Below are 14,045 nucleotides of genomic sequence, written 5' to 3'. Positions count from 1 at the left end.
CCTCAGGGCTAGAAGAGGAGTTACAGGTGATTGTCAGCCACCCCGTGGGTGCTTAGATTCGAACCCCAGTGCTATAAACGTGGGCCATCTCTCCCCTTGGTTTGTATCTTTTCTACCTTTTATTGACTGTAACGGGGTAAACCACTGTATCTTATGCTTCGGCTTCTTATCTATCAAATAAGTTGATAATGCCTGCTCTATTGGCCGGCTCTGAGAAGTAAAACAGTAAGAGAGCTTGGGTCCAGTGATTCTTCAAGCCTTGTTTTTGATATTGATCCAAAAAGCACATGGTAACAGGTCCTGGTGCTTGTCCCACACGGCCTGCTCCTCCTGAATTGTCAGAATACTGGGATCTAGGCATCCCTACTGCAGTGGGATACGGGGATGCGGCCTTGTGCATTTCTGTCAGTCTTGGCGGCTACTCTGGACCAGGACTCCTCAAACGGCTTTATAAATACAGAGCCGGAGTCCTGACCCATGGAAGAGGCAGGCAGGAAGAAGAGAGGCGTGGCAAAGGACCACTTCCGTTTCCGGTGACGCTAGCGCTTTCATTTCTGTCGGCTGAGGTGACTAAGATGGAAGCGTTTTGGGAGTCACGGGCTGGCCACTGGGCCGGGGGTCCGGCTCCAGGGCAGTTTTACCGCATCCCGGCCACCCCCAGCGGCCTCATGGACCCGGCGTCGGCGCCCTGCGAGGGTCCCATCACTCGGACCCAGTGAGTCGCGCTCTCACCGCGCCGGGAATGGGCGGCGGGCCGGGATGCGGGGACCTCTGATGCGCGGGCGCCAGCAATCGGGGCTCCGGCCTCGCGCTCAGGGACCCTTTTCACGATTCAGGAACCCCATGGTGACCGGGACATCGGTACTCGGGGTGAAGTTCGACGGCGGAGTGGTGATTGCTGCAGACATGCTGGGCTCCTACGGCTCCCTGGCTCGTTTCCGCAATATCTCTCGTATTATGCGAGTCAACGACAGCACTATGCTGGGTGCCTCGGGAGACTACGCTGATTTCCAGTATTTGAAACAAGTTCTCGGCCAGATGGTGTAAGTCGCCTCCAAGTGGAGCGGACAGCCTTCCGTTTATTATTCCTGTAGGCGGGATGGAGGGACTTGAGACTTTGGGTAATTGTTGAGACATTTGTGAATGTTTGGAATACTTTTTGGTATTGGGGGGGGTGGTCTTGGATTGTAGAATTGTGTGTAGAACAGGGAGTGGGATGGGGAGCCTGACCTGTTATCATTGCTTTCTCAATTGTATTTAAGGATTGATGAAGAGCTGTTGGGAGATGGACACAGCTATAGCCCTAGAGCTATTCATTCATGGTTGACAAGAGCCATGTACAGCCGCCGCTCCAAGATGAATCCCCTGTGGAACACCATGGTCATTGGAGGCTATGCTGACGGAGAAAGGTATTTGATAACTTCCTTGACCGCCTAACCTAGCACCTATGTAGTGTCTCTTCAGTCTTTAAACAGAATGGTTCTTTACACTTCTTTTGGTATTTGTGCTTGTGTAGTACTGTGTGTGTGTTTGTGTGTGCATGCATCTTCTGCATTGTGGATTCTAGAGATCAAACTTGGGTCATCGGGCATGCTGGCAAGTGCCCTCACCACCGAGCTATCCTGCTTCCCCACCCTCAGGCACTTTGACCCCAGAGAATTTCCATCTTTTAATTCAGACCTAATGGACACAGCTAAGAAATGGAAGATTAGATCAGTTCTTTGATGTGTTTGTCCCTCTAGCTTCCTCGGTTATGTGGACATGCTTGGTGTAGCTTATGAAGCCCCTTCACTGGCCACTGGTTATGGTGCATACTTGGCTCAGGTAAGTAGTGGGCCTAGCGATGGGGAGAAGAGAAATAGAAATGAGAAGGCAATGTTAATCTCTTTCCCTTGGAATTTTGATAAGAGAGGCTGGAATCCTAACGTTGGGCAGCTGGTTTTCTTTGTCTAAGGAGAATACGTTTACATTAACTTCCAGTGACAAGAAACAGCCTTGGAATGGAAACAGTGGCAGCCCTAGGCTTCCCCACTTTTAAGAGAGTCTTAGCTGGGCATGGTGGCACATATCTGTAATATTAGTGCACAGGAGGCTGAGGCCAGGAGGACCATGCATAGCAAGACTGCATGTATGTAGGCTGCATAGCAAGACTATTTCAAACACAAAACAAAGACTCCTTGGGTTAAGTCACTTTCCAAGGCTGACAGGCAGCCTGGGGTCACCATGGTGGAGGAGACAACCAGCACCTAAGAGCTGTTTTCTCACTTCTGCGTGCATGTGCACATACCCATACAAAAGAATTCAATGTCAAACAAACAAAGCCAGCACCTAATTCTTTTGAAACAGTGGGTAGAAAACTCATCCACTTTGGTGCCTGTTTACATGGGTTAGAGTAGGTTGCCTTCTGTTAAGCCAGTCTAATTTCTCCAATGTTTTGCCCGCCTGTGTAGCCTCTGCTTCGAGAAGTTCTAGAGAAGCAGCCAGTGCTGAGTCAGACTGAGGCTCGGGAGCTTGTGGAGCGCTGCATGAGAGTGCTGTACTACAGAGATGCCCGTTCGTATAACCGGGTGAGAAATGGGCTGGAAGGTACAAATTCTGGAGCCAGGCATGGTGGCACATGCCTTTAATCCCAGTAGGGAAACAGGGGTGGGTGGGACTCTGCATTTGAGGCGAGCTTGGTTTACATAGTGAGACGCTATCATTGCACGCTTTGCCTTCTTTCAGTTTCAAATTGCCACTGTGACTGAAAAGGGTGTCGAGATAGAAGGACCGCTGTCCGCACAGACCAACTGGGACATCGCTCACATGATCAGGTGAGCAAGCTACAGTAGGGATCGGTGACACAGGGAAGCTCTTGACTTTTACAGAATGGCTCTTCTGGAGGGTTCAAGCAGAAACTCTGTGTGGGTGGTTTTGGAGGGAACCTCTCCAGGTTGGGGGCGGGGGAACTCTCCAGGTGGGTGGTCTTGGAAATGGGGAGCTCCTTCAGAAGTTGATGCCTTTATCCGCCTTCATTTTCCCTAAATGTTTCTTCTTTCTTTAGTGGCTTTGAATGAAATCCAGTTGAATGTCCAGAGTGTTGAAGCTTTGCTCTTCTAAACGTGACTGTAGCTGGCTCAAAGGCAGACTTTTGTAAAATAAATCAGTCGTTTGAAGTGTTCGCTGAGTTGGATTTTGTGTTTTGAAACAGGATTTATGTAGCCCAGGCTTGCCTGGAACGCAGAAATCTGCCTCCCAAAAGCTAGAGGTAAAAGCTTCTGGCATAGCTGGCAATTCAGTGTTTATTCTAACATGGTCACATTGAGACCTCAGCTACCAAGTACTGCTTTGTACCATGTCCGTGCTGTTTCCTTTCCTGGAGAGAACCATTTAAGTCTTAATGTGTGTGCCCAGAGGTTGTCTTTCTCAATTATTTTCCTTTTTTTTTTTTTTTTTTTGGTTTTTCAAGACAGGGTTTCTCTGTATAGTCTTGGCTGTCCTGGAACTCACTTTGTAGACCAGGCTGGCCTCAAACTCAGAAATCCGCCTGCCTCCCAAGTGCTGGGATTAAAGGCCCTGGCTTTGACATGGTTTTCATGAACCTGAGCTTATCAGTTCAGCTAGACTGACTGGCCGCCGGGCCACAGGGGTTCTGTCTCTGCTGCCCTAAGCACTGGGATTGTAAGTATGCATGCCACAGCACATGATGCTGAGTGTTGAACTCAATCAAGTTATGCCTGCAAGGGAAGCGCTTGACTGAGCCATTTCCCTAGCCCCTTCACTGAGGCTGGCCTCAGACTCGGGATAGTACTTTCTGCCTCAGCTAGCTTCTCAAGTGTGTGGGACTACAGGTGGTGATGGGGGACATTTAGGGTCTCTTACCAAGTATAGGATTCTTCTGCATGACAACAGAGAAGACCCCAGATTGTCATAGTTTTTGTAGATTTGACTTACGTTTAATAACACAATGGGCTCATACAATATTCTCATTTTTCTCCCATGCACTACATTTTAAAAGAATGTAAGAGGTTATTTTTGTTTTTGTTTGGGAGGAGTTGTTAATGATGGCTGCAAACCTGACTTTTGTTCAAATGCAATTTCAAAGACAGGTATGAGGTATGTATGTACCAGAGCTACTGTACCATGGTGGTGCTCAGACCCTACGCCTACACTCGTAGCCTCACATTCAGAGTACAAACATCTGATGCTTATTGTAATCCTAGCACCTGGTTCTTTGAAAGCATGTGTTCATTAGGAAACCTTGAATGGGGAGTTGCAGAGATGCTCGGCATCTAAGAGGGCAGGCTTGACTTGAGTTTGCACCTCAGTACCATGTGAATCTGTGGCTCACAAGCATCTCACTGCAATTCCAGGGGACATCTGATGACTGGCCTCATGAGCGCCTGCACTTGTATAAATACACATAACCAAATAAAATCATTACAAGAACTTAAGTGGGGCTGGGAGGTGGCTCAAGTTGCTAAAGCACTTGCTGAGTGTGAAGACCTGAATTTGAATCTCTAGAACCCATAGAAAAGCTGGACAAAATAGCTCAAGTATTTGTAATCCCAAATGGTATGTAGAGGCAGGAGATGCCCTGTAAGCTCGAGGGCCAGGTAGGTAGCTTGGCATAGCAAACAGAAGAACAGAAGTCTCAGATACGGTGGCGAGTGAAGACTGAAGACCCACACTTGTGCCAGTATTCACACACCTGAAAGCCCAAGTTTAATCCCCAGATGACTCAAGAGTTGTCCTGACCTTTGTGCATGATTTAATGGTATGAGGTGCCAACAGTCAATACACAAAAACAAAAATGAATTCTAAGTGTAGCTGTTTCAGCTGGAAGTCAGTCATGTCCTATCCCTGGGGTGGTTTTAAACCCTGATTTAATTTATTTTTGTATTTTGGTGTTTTCCAAAACAGTATAACTCTGGCTGACCAGGTACTCATTATAACCAGGCTAGTCTCAAACTCAGAGATATATCTGTCTTTGCCTCTCCAGTGCTGGGATTAAAGGTGTGTGCCACCACTGTCCCACTGAACCTTGATTTCTAAAAATGACAATCACGGGTCTTCTGCACGACACTATCCAGCGAGGCACAGACAGCTGCAGACAAGTTCACGCAAAGAAAATCTTGGGTGTTCAATTGGGAACTTTGATATACTTAACACAGAAAATTGTCAATAAATACATGTTTATTGATTAAACTGAATTATAAAAAAACAAAACCAAAAAAACTTCCTTCTACTACTAAGCCATGCAGGCAGAGTCCACAAAGACAACTTGCTTGCCAAAACCCAGCTGATTCACGGTTACCATGATCTTTAAAAAAAAGAAAAAAAACAAAAAACAAAAAACAACCAAAAATGACCCATCCAAAGTCAATGTGCAGAGGCCAGGAACCCAGCTCTGCTAAGGCTGTGGCTGCTGCAGAGACGACCAAAGAGGATTAGGCTGTAGATTGAAGTGACCATTTACAGTTCTCCAGCTTTCTCAAAGGCAGAAGGTTGGCTTTGAAGTGTAGTCCGTCACCAATAAAATGGCATTTCGCAAAAAGCTGGGGACCAGCCCAGGTGGCTCCTCAGTTCAGATCTCCAATGCCATGGTTTTAGAGCAGGCCAAACTTCTGGGATCAGTCCTGTTCACTATGTTATAGTGTGCTGGGAGTTAAAAAGACAAAACAAAATCTGCAGGGAAAGCACTGGTGGTCACAGACGCCACCCCTGTGCCACCAGGCGGGCATGTCTTGAGTATCTCCCAGTCTATGAAAGCCTATTCAATGGGGACACATAGAAAAAGTTTATAAATCCATTTCCTCTTGTTTTATTAAATGCTCCACTTATGTACACTTTAGAGATGAACCACTTACACGCTTGTGCAGGCTGCCTCCTTGGCTCACAGGAGGAAACTCTGAACGCCTCGGGATGGATAAGGACGGTGTGGCTGTGGGGAAGGTTTGCTCTCCTCTATGGTACAGTACATTTTGGTTTATCACCATGAGTACATATTTTCTTAAAAAAATCCCTCATGCAAACTGTAGAAAAATTTTTCCTTGAAGTTGGCAGTGAAAAATAAAGATTCATGTCTTTCTCTGTGCACACCTCTATGCTTTTCACATCCGTTTCTCTGAATATGAGAGGAACAGGAAAGCCACGTGTAAGCAGGAGTTGAAGCAGTCTGTCTTTCTAGTTCAACACTTAACATGCCAGTTAAACCTGTGATGAGCAGGTGTGCCGTCAGCGAGCTTAACAGGACAAAGTTCTAGAGGAAAGGGACTACGCCATCGGGCTTGTTGAAGACAGAGACTAGGAATGGCTTCCACCTGAAACACTCATCACCTCACTCAGTACCTCTGCTTGCCAGGGACACATGTGCTCCTTTGTCCAGAGTGAAGGATGATGTGAAAAATCAGGAAAGGGGTCAAGGGTTACAAGTGCAAAAAAATATTGTTTCTGTTATATTTTGGTGGAGGGTGGTGAGGACAGAAAAATCTATCCATTCTAGATGTTTCAAGGTGGTTCATGCACGTTTTAAAGCACAACTTTATATCTAGAGCTGCTGAAGAAGCCAGCACCTCTGGGGAGGGAGGGAAGGAGCAGAAGGAAAGAGTTCAGTGGGATTCATTTTTCATTTTCATTTTTATATAAAAGTGTTAAGACCACAATGAAAAAAACTTATCCACATATGTAATAGTCAGTTTGTCAGCTACATATTCTTTCTTTCCATCTGCAGCAAAGTTCTCATGTTAACAATGATTAGATAGTATCATGCCCAAAGACATTGGCCACACAGTAAAACAAACAAAACCCAGAAATACTATGATACAATTGAGGTAAACGGGGAAATGAAACAACTTAATATCTGTCCACAAAGGATTGTTTTCCTAGATTTTGTCAGAAAAATAGCAAACACAGTGATTTAAATTAAAGAAGAAAAAAAGGGTCACAAAAACATGTTTTTAGGAGTAACCAATGGGCCAGCTCCTCGGCTCAGAACTGATCACTACCGGCGTTCCTAATAACCCACAAATTCACAGGAAGAGTCAATGCTGGGAGTGGTGGCATAAAATTGAAACTATAAACCAAGTACCCCACTGGTACCCATCTTGTCTAAGCCCCTCTAACCTCCCTCACCTTCCTTCCTGACTCCATAGCTTCCATAGCCTCAGCACCTAGATCTCCATCAGATCAAGGTCAGCTTCCTCAAAGCCATAGAAAGACTCCGTCTCACTTTCCCCCTCAAAAAGCTGGTGAAGGCTTTCAGGCTCGACTGTCTCTTCAGGAGATGACCTGGGTCGGGGGGCAGAAGCTGAGTGCTCCTCAGACTGTTCTCCATTTAGCTTGAGCTGCTCCTCTAGGGAGGCAATGAGCTCCTCCTGCATGTCAGCGTTGCGTGTGGGTGAGTTAACGTTGCCATCGGGACCTGGCAGAACACTAGCCACAAGGAAGGACCGCTGAACTAGCTCTGGGGAGTCCCCAATGACACCCAGCACCTCTCCCAGCCAGACCAACACCAGCTGAAGCAAGACATCAGAATCACAAGCAGCGTCAGCCATTTCCCGAGCCTGTTCCTTCCACTTTTTGTGCAGGAAGTTCTTAACAGTTCGTTTGATGCATACATCTAGTGGCTGGATTTTGGAGCTACAACCGGCGGGGACTACCGCAGGCAAAGTGCTAGAGGCACTGAGCAGGGCCAGTACTTCTTCTGACAAGTGAGTGCGATGACAGTCCATCACCAACATGCTTTTGCTGTGCTGACAAGCTGTGTGCTTCTTCCATACACGGGTTGACCAAAGCTCCATGATTTCGTCGTCGCTGTAGCCACTGTCTTTGGCCTCTAGTAATATAGAGTCTGGCACATTAGCGAACCGATTCGCTTGTCCTCGGAAGAAAACAAGGGTGGGGAGGACAGTGCCATCTGCTAGGATAGCCAGCACGACGTCACACCAAGGCTCCCCTGTGCCCACTGTCTGCAGAGCGTTCTCCTTTCGGTCATCACTGCTCAGCACCTCTGTGTCCAGGAACAAAGAGATCTCATCAATAGCCACAATCATAGACAAAGGTAAGTCCTGATTGTGAATCTGCCGCTGCACAAACTCAATGAAGAGTCCAGCATTTTCTGCTACATGCTTCGGTAACGTGTGGGCGACAGCTCGCCGGGCATGGGGAGTGAGGTGGTGCCGAAGCATGAAGCGCACAGCCCACTCATAGGAGATCTTAAACCCCCCTTCCAAAGAGCGTCCAATTTTGGTGGCCTTCTGAAACAAGGTCTCCTCATTTACAGGGAGCTGCTGCTCTCTCTGGATCAGCACCCATTCAGCCAGTTTTTCTTCTGCCTCAAAGCTGAGATATTTGCCCTCTAAGTTCTCTCCCTGAGAGGCCTGGAAGCGTCGAAGCCAACGACGGATTCGCCGCTGGGGGTTTCGAAAGTGTTCAGCCGCCTGTTCAGTGTTGCAGCACAGGGCAAACAGTACTACCCGAAGCTTCTTCACAGACAGCTGCTCTTTCTTGCCAACCCCACTGCCACCTCCACCACCTGATGCTGGCTCAGGATCCTGGGTGACAGGGCTTCCTTCTTCCTGTTCACTGACATTCAGACACTCAGTCCCCTCTGTGGCCGAGGGTGGCAGGGCGGAGGGCTGTGGGTGAGTGGGGGTTGCTGGTGGGGTTGCAGTTGAGGCTGGGGATGGAAGTGCCTGGAGCACAGGACCTGCCAGCTCTTGGGGCTCCGCTGGGGTGACTCCTACAGGCTTCACAGTGGCAGCTTTGTTAGGGACGAGGGGAGGTGGAAGATATGTATTCTTCATGCTCCAGTCGAACACTCGTTCAGAAGCCTGGCCAGGCCTAAAGGAATGGGCATGGGAACAGAGAGCAGAAATGTCAGTTACACTTCAGGAGTTAAATCACAGTATCAGAAAGAACAGACATTGTGCAAAGTGTCCATGAAATGAGCATTACCTCAAGTGAGACATCCAACTGAGCCCTGGGAAAATGAGATTGGGAAGAAATGGTTAGCTCACTGGGGAGAAATGAAAAGCATTCCATAGACATATCTTGGAATTTCAACATGTTACCCCCTTAATCGGCTCTTACTATAGCCAGCCTTCCCAGGTTAGAATGCTTATAGTCTGCTATAGTGTGCATCTAAACAGTGAATGGGTGAGGCCAGAGGAAGATGCTCCTCCTGGCTCATACAGTATGACATCTTACCCGCAGTACCAGTTTCCCCCTCTTACCCCGTGGTAAGATGTTGCTAGATCTGTGGGAGGGGTTGAACACTAAATGCTTGGCCATCGCATCTCCCACGGAGGTAGCAAAGGTACACGAAGTGCAGGCCAGCTTGATTCCACTGTGGGAAGAGGAGAGAAGAGGACCAAGAGTGTATTAGATACAAACAGCGATAACACTAAACAAAGTTAAACTTTGAGGTTTAATATGGGAGTAAGTCACATAACCACTTTATATAAAAAAAGACTTGATATTATTAACAAAAGAGCACCAAAAAGTGTTTTATTACCTTACAGAATTTTTAAACAAAGCCAAATACTTGGGACTTTTCCGTGGAACATGATTGCTGAGAAAGACAAAGAAGCAGAGAGTTACAACCAATGACAATGTCCAGCCAAAGAGATACCTTCACAATCCACACCAGTTTGACCATCAGGCTTCTCAAACTTCAATATAAGCACAAAATAACTGGAGGATCAATTACAATTCACATTTTAATTCAGGCCTAGATAAAAATGATGTCACTGAGAGGCCTGCTCTTTTCTAAGGTGAAGTGGAGGGAGTGTGGATATGGGGTGGAGGGGAGGCTGGGGGAAAAATACAAGGGGGAGGGGAAACTGCTGTTGGGATGTAATATATGAGAATTAAAAATATAAAAAAAAAGGATTAGCATTTCTAACAAGCTCCCATCCAATGCTCGGGCTACACTTGCAGTAGGGAGACCCTAGGGGATTATGTAGAGCAGACTAACAGAGCTGACTCAATATGGTTTGTTCTTTTACCTTCCGAGAAGAGATGGACACACAGCTTTAAAGTTGAAGAAAAAAACAAAATAGAAATGGGAGGGGATTAAATAAGTTTTGGACTCCAAGCTAGAAATCCTGGTTTCTCATGACTTACTTGATCATGTGATTGGCATAAGCTCTAGAGCAGCAGGTGCTGTATCGGCAGAGAGAACAATGCACATAGGTAGGGAAATGATTAGGAAAATCTGGAATCTCAAAGCTGCACTCCAGACATGTCTGCCGGCCCATGACGCTCCTGTCAAAAACAAAAATGTCATTACTCCCTCAGGTATCACAAAAGCGTAAGATTTTGACCCTGAAAAAAATTGTATCTGATTTCTTTGGCTATTAGGAAATACCCTGCCCAGATAGTCCCCACCCGCCTATCATTTAGAAGGAGGCACTGACATTTTCCTAACAGCTCTCTTCTGGATATTGCGCTGGACAGGGGGATAAAGGAAGACAGGTAGGGGGTCAGTGGAGGTCAGCGCTGCTGCCTCCTGCAAGGTGCCAGAAGGTGCATCATTTGAAGACACAGGAACAGTTCTCGGCTGCCCCCGGGAAGCCCGGATTGTCACCTGAGAACCAAGGGAAGAACAGTTAGCTAGGTGACACTCACACAGGATGACTCTAGAAGACACTCACAGGAAACCTCAGGGTTCTGTGCCCACCTACGCTTACTCTCCCTGAGTCTGTGACAGCAACCTTGGCAAACTCTTACCTTGGTGCCTGGTTTCAAGCCTTCCAGTTGCTTAGGCTTACGGAAGGTTTTATGGTGCTGCAGCTTGTGTTCAATTTTGTCCTTGGCAAAGAGAAACTGCAGCCGGCATTTGTTGCAGTGATAAACATTTCTCTTCTAAAGTGAAGAAAAGCAAAACAGACAAGAACCGCTTAAAGGTTTCTACTGAATCAAAATCAGCACCACTCTTCCTTCTTTCTGTTTGGAATTTACTAAGAATAAGAAAAGAACCATTCAAGATGAAAAAGCCTATCACTGAGAACTGGTATCTCACACCCTGACAAAGTGAAGGCCAAGACACACAGGTTCTCAGTCAGTCCTTGGAGTGCATGGTCAGTGGCACACGCCTGCTCACCTAGATCACCTTAGCACCGCAGACTGCTATCTATTCCTGGACAGTCTTCTTGATTTTTAAAGCACACAGAAACATACATGGTGTCAAGTAAACAACAGAACAACTTGGACTCTCATTCTGTCCCCTCCACCTGCTAGGTCTGCCTTTAATTCCTGGTTGTTGGTTCATTTCCACAGACATCTTTTCACTGGCTATGTATATGAACAACCACAGAGCAAAGCTTTCTTTGGTTTCTTTCTAGTGGTGTTAGGGATACAAGCAAAAAGCTGAGGCCTTCCTTATGTTAGGCAAGCACCCGATCACCAAGACTTTCCAGCCATACCCCTTTAAAGACTACATACAAAACATAGCACTCCCCTTTGTATTCTTGCTTTCCCCCCCTTTTCCAGGAGGTGGAATGTGGGGTAGGGGGCTTAATACATCTTTATATACAGCTGTTTTTGAGTCTGCAGCCTGACAAAGGCAGTGCTTGTTTCAGGAGCCACTCTTACTCCCTTGTTATCTCACCTAACCCATCTCTGCATTGTAAATATATATAATTTTAGCAATGCGTCTTGACTCCATCTCTTTTCTTTACTTCAAAAGCCAACAACCACTAATATCGCCTACCTGATTAAAGCCTTTGGGTAATCTTTCCCCTCTGCTCTAGCTTTGACTTAGTTTACTTAGTGCTGGCAGTGTAAAATCTTAAACCTATCACTGCAGAACTTGAGTCCTTTTCCTAGCCTAGGAGAACACCCATAATCTATCTGCACATAGCTTCCAACATGTACCTTGTACTCTACCGTTTGCTCTGAACACCCCTTACCTCCCTACACACCGGCTCTGTCCTATTTTATTCCCCACCATTATTCATCCTTCAGACCTGAAACAGCACTTCTTTCTGGATGTCCCTTCAGTTCCCAGAATAGATAGATGCTTCTCTGTATCGTCCCCTATTAACAAAGCCCTCATTTTTGTGTGTGTGCGTGCGTGTATTTTCCTTTAACACTAAACCTCTAACATCTAACCTAGTGTGTAGGAAGAAACAAGAACTGAATGATGTTTGCTAACACAATATTATCTTCTCTACCAACATTATTTATCTATCTCAACCCTGTCCCTAGGATCCAAACCTCAAATAAGAATACAGGACTGCTTGTGCCTGATACCTGGTGCCTCATGTAGTGTTGCTGGAAGGCATTGCCATTTTTGAAGACTTTTAGGCAATACGGGCAAAGCAAATGCCGAGTATCTTCATGGATCATCCGAAAATGGACATCTACTTCAGAGTAGAGGGAGGAGCGATACTGACACACCTGAGTTATGCAAGAAAGAAAATAAGGGCAAGGTGAACAACTGGAGCCATAAAGAGAGATAACAACAAAGATTGATGCAGGAATATTCTTCAATGCACAGGTGTTACTGTCTTGGATTCGCACTGGAGATCTATGTGGATGGTAAGCTTAGCTGTGATGTCTGGGAACAACCCATACTCTCTAAGGCAGAAAAGCATCCTCTATCCTGAGAGGGAGCTCGGGAGACAGCTCTTGGTATGCCAGGAGTCCCCTGTCTGGGTGTTATCTTCTACAAAGTCCTACCTATAGGAGCTGCACTATTACTCTTCCCATATCTCTTCAGAGCACATAAATGGAAGCTGTACAGTGGGTATTTAGAAATATCCACTAGTGGATTCTTTACAGTTTGAAAAAGGCATTCATTACCTGACAAACATAAGGCATCTCTCCAGGCTTGTGGGTGTCCTTCATATGCTGGAGGAACAAGGGCTCGCTTTCAAAGGCCCACTCACAGATCTTGCACTTGGCTGGAAGAAGAAAAATCATAGAGACATAGACTTGGATGTAAGATCCCCCCCCCCCCCCATCTCTCTCAGGTTTTTTGAGACAGGGTTTCTCTGTGTAGCCCTGGTTGTCCTGGAACTCACTCTGTAGACCAGGCTGGCCTTGAACTCAGAAATCCACCTGCCTCTGTTACCCAAGTGCAAGATCATATCTCTTAAGATCACATCTGTACACTGGTTCTGCTCTAACATTTGTGTTGCTGATGACAACTAATATCCCTCTCTCTAACTCAGCCTTTTAACAAAGCTCTAGTCTAGGAGACTGTGAACTATTCGCATTTTAAACCAGACATTCCCTCTTTGCTCCTAACTTGAAATCACATTTGCCTTCTGTCCATTTCCTATCTCTTATTTCTTTAAGACATACCCACTGTGACCTAGAACTGTCACACTGTCACCTCTGTTATGATAGACAAGAACATGGTAGAAACCCTTACAACTGACTACAAAATACAACATGAGTTTAAGCCTATACCCAGGAACAAAGATTTTCATTTATAAATAATTCATAAATATCTACTGACTGTCCATGAAGTACAAGGAAGAATTTGTTCTGAAATGGCTGACAAACACTAAGAGATGTTTGCTTTTTTGTTTTTGTGACAGGGTCTTACCTCCCAACCCTGTATGGCCTGGAACGCTTATGTATAATAGATAAACTTGCAACTCAGATTTCTATCATTCTGCCCCTGCCTCCCAAGTGCTGGTGTTAATGGTGTATATAATGTCACTTCTCTTTCAGTATGAACAGATTCAACATAATTATGCTCAGAAATTTGTCAAGCTTATTTAAAAGGATACAATTCTAAATTTTTGGTAAAATTTTTAATTGCTTCATATTTTGAATTATAAAGTGTGGCTAGCAAAAGAGCTATATTTGTCTGTGTTTTCCTTTGTCCACTGGTCTTTCAAGTTTCTGCAAATATAAACATAGACTTAAAGTTTTAAGTATTTATTAGTCAATGGCCCACCCTCTGAATCTTTCTAACTCCTTCCTATATTTAAAACTAAAAGTTTATCACCATGTTTTGTGAAACTTGGCCACAAAATCTTTTCCCCTATTGTAATGATCTTACCCATAATAACTATCATATAAGGCATGTTTGTAATATTATCTTA

General features: G+C 45.6%; 2 protein-coding genes across 9 annotated transcripts in view; one reads left to right on the top strand and one right to left on the bottom strand.

Moving 5' to 3' along the window:
• The first annotated feature begins 525 nt into the window (after positions 1-525).
• Psmb4 (proteasome (prosome, macropain) subunit, beta type 4) lies at positions 526-3,160 on the top strand. Its single transcript, NM_008945.3, has 7 exons — positions 526-715; positions 837-1,043; positions 1,263-1,409; positions 1,743-1,824; positions 2,451-2,567; positions 2,725-2,813; positions 3,044-3,160. The coding sequence occupies exons 1-7, from the start codon at positions 576-578 to the stop codon at positions 3,054-3,056; spliced, it is 795 nt and encodes a 264-aa protein (NP_032971.2). The 5' UTR covers positions 526-575; the 3' UTR covers positions 3,057-3,160.
• Positions 3,161-3,906: 746 nt separating this feature from the next.
• The window catches only part of Pogz (pogo transposable element with ZNF domain), a 60,589-nt gene continuing 50,450 nt past the window's right edge, over positions 3,907-14,045 (bottom strand). For 4 of the 8 annotated variants that reach the window (NM_172683.4, NM_001165948.2, NM_001368811.1 and 1 more), the window contains 9 exons: positions 12,790-12,890; positions 12,238-12,384; positions 10,714-10,848; positions 10,401-10,570; positions 10,108-10,248; positions 9,497-9,553; positions 9,216-9,328; positions 8,938-8,962; positions 3,907-8,823 (listed from right to left, as the gene is read on the bottom strand). In NM_172683.4, coding sequence (NP_766271.2) covers positions 7,152-8,823; positions 8,938-8,962; positions 9,216-9,328; positions 9,497-9,553; positions 10,108-10,248; positions 10,401-10,570; positions 10,714-10,848; positions 12,238-12,384; positions 12,790-12,890 — 2,561 coding nt within the window. In that variant the 3' untranslated portion in view covers positions 3,907-7,151. The remainder of the gene's footprint in view (positions 8,824-8,937; positions 8,963-9,215; positions 9,329-9,496; positions 9,554-10,107; positions 10,249-10,400; positions 10,571-10,713; positions 10,849-12,237; positions 12,385-12,789; positions 12,891-14,045) is intronic. The other 4 variants (XM_006501362.2, XM_006501363.2, XM_030252578.1 and 1 more) reach the window with 2 other exon arrangements.

The sequence above is a fragment of the Mus musculus genome, chromosome 3 (assembly GCF_000001635.26).
Source record: "Mus musculus strain C57BL/6J chromosome 3, GRCm38.p6 C57BL/6J".
NCBI lineage: Eukaryota > Metazoa > Chordata > Mammalia > Rodentia > Muridae > Mus > Mus musculus.
This window is presented reverse-complemented; position numbering and strand designations above follow the sequence as displayed.

Bases quoted from the DNA above. Each gene is read 5' to 3' on its own strand.
- Psmb4 (NM_008945.3), top strand. From the start codon at position 576: ATGGAAGCGTTTTGGGAGTCACGGGCTGGCCACTGGGCCGGGGGTCCG. The intron at 1,044-1,262 runs GTAAGTCGCCTC...ATTGTATTTAAG, and splicing joins CAAGTTCTCGGCCAGATGGT to GATTGATGAAGAGCTGTTGG. The intron at 1,410-1,742 runs GTATTTGATAAC...TTGTCCCTCTAG, and splicing joins GGCTATGCTGACGGAGAAAG to CTTCCTCGGTTATGTGGACA.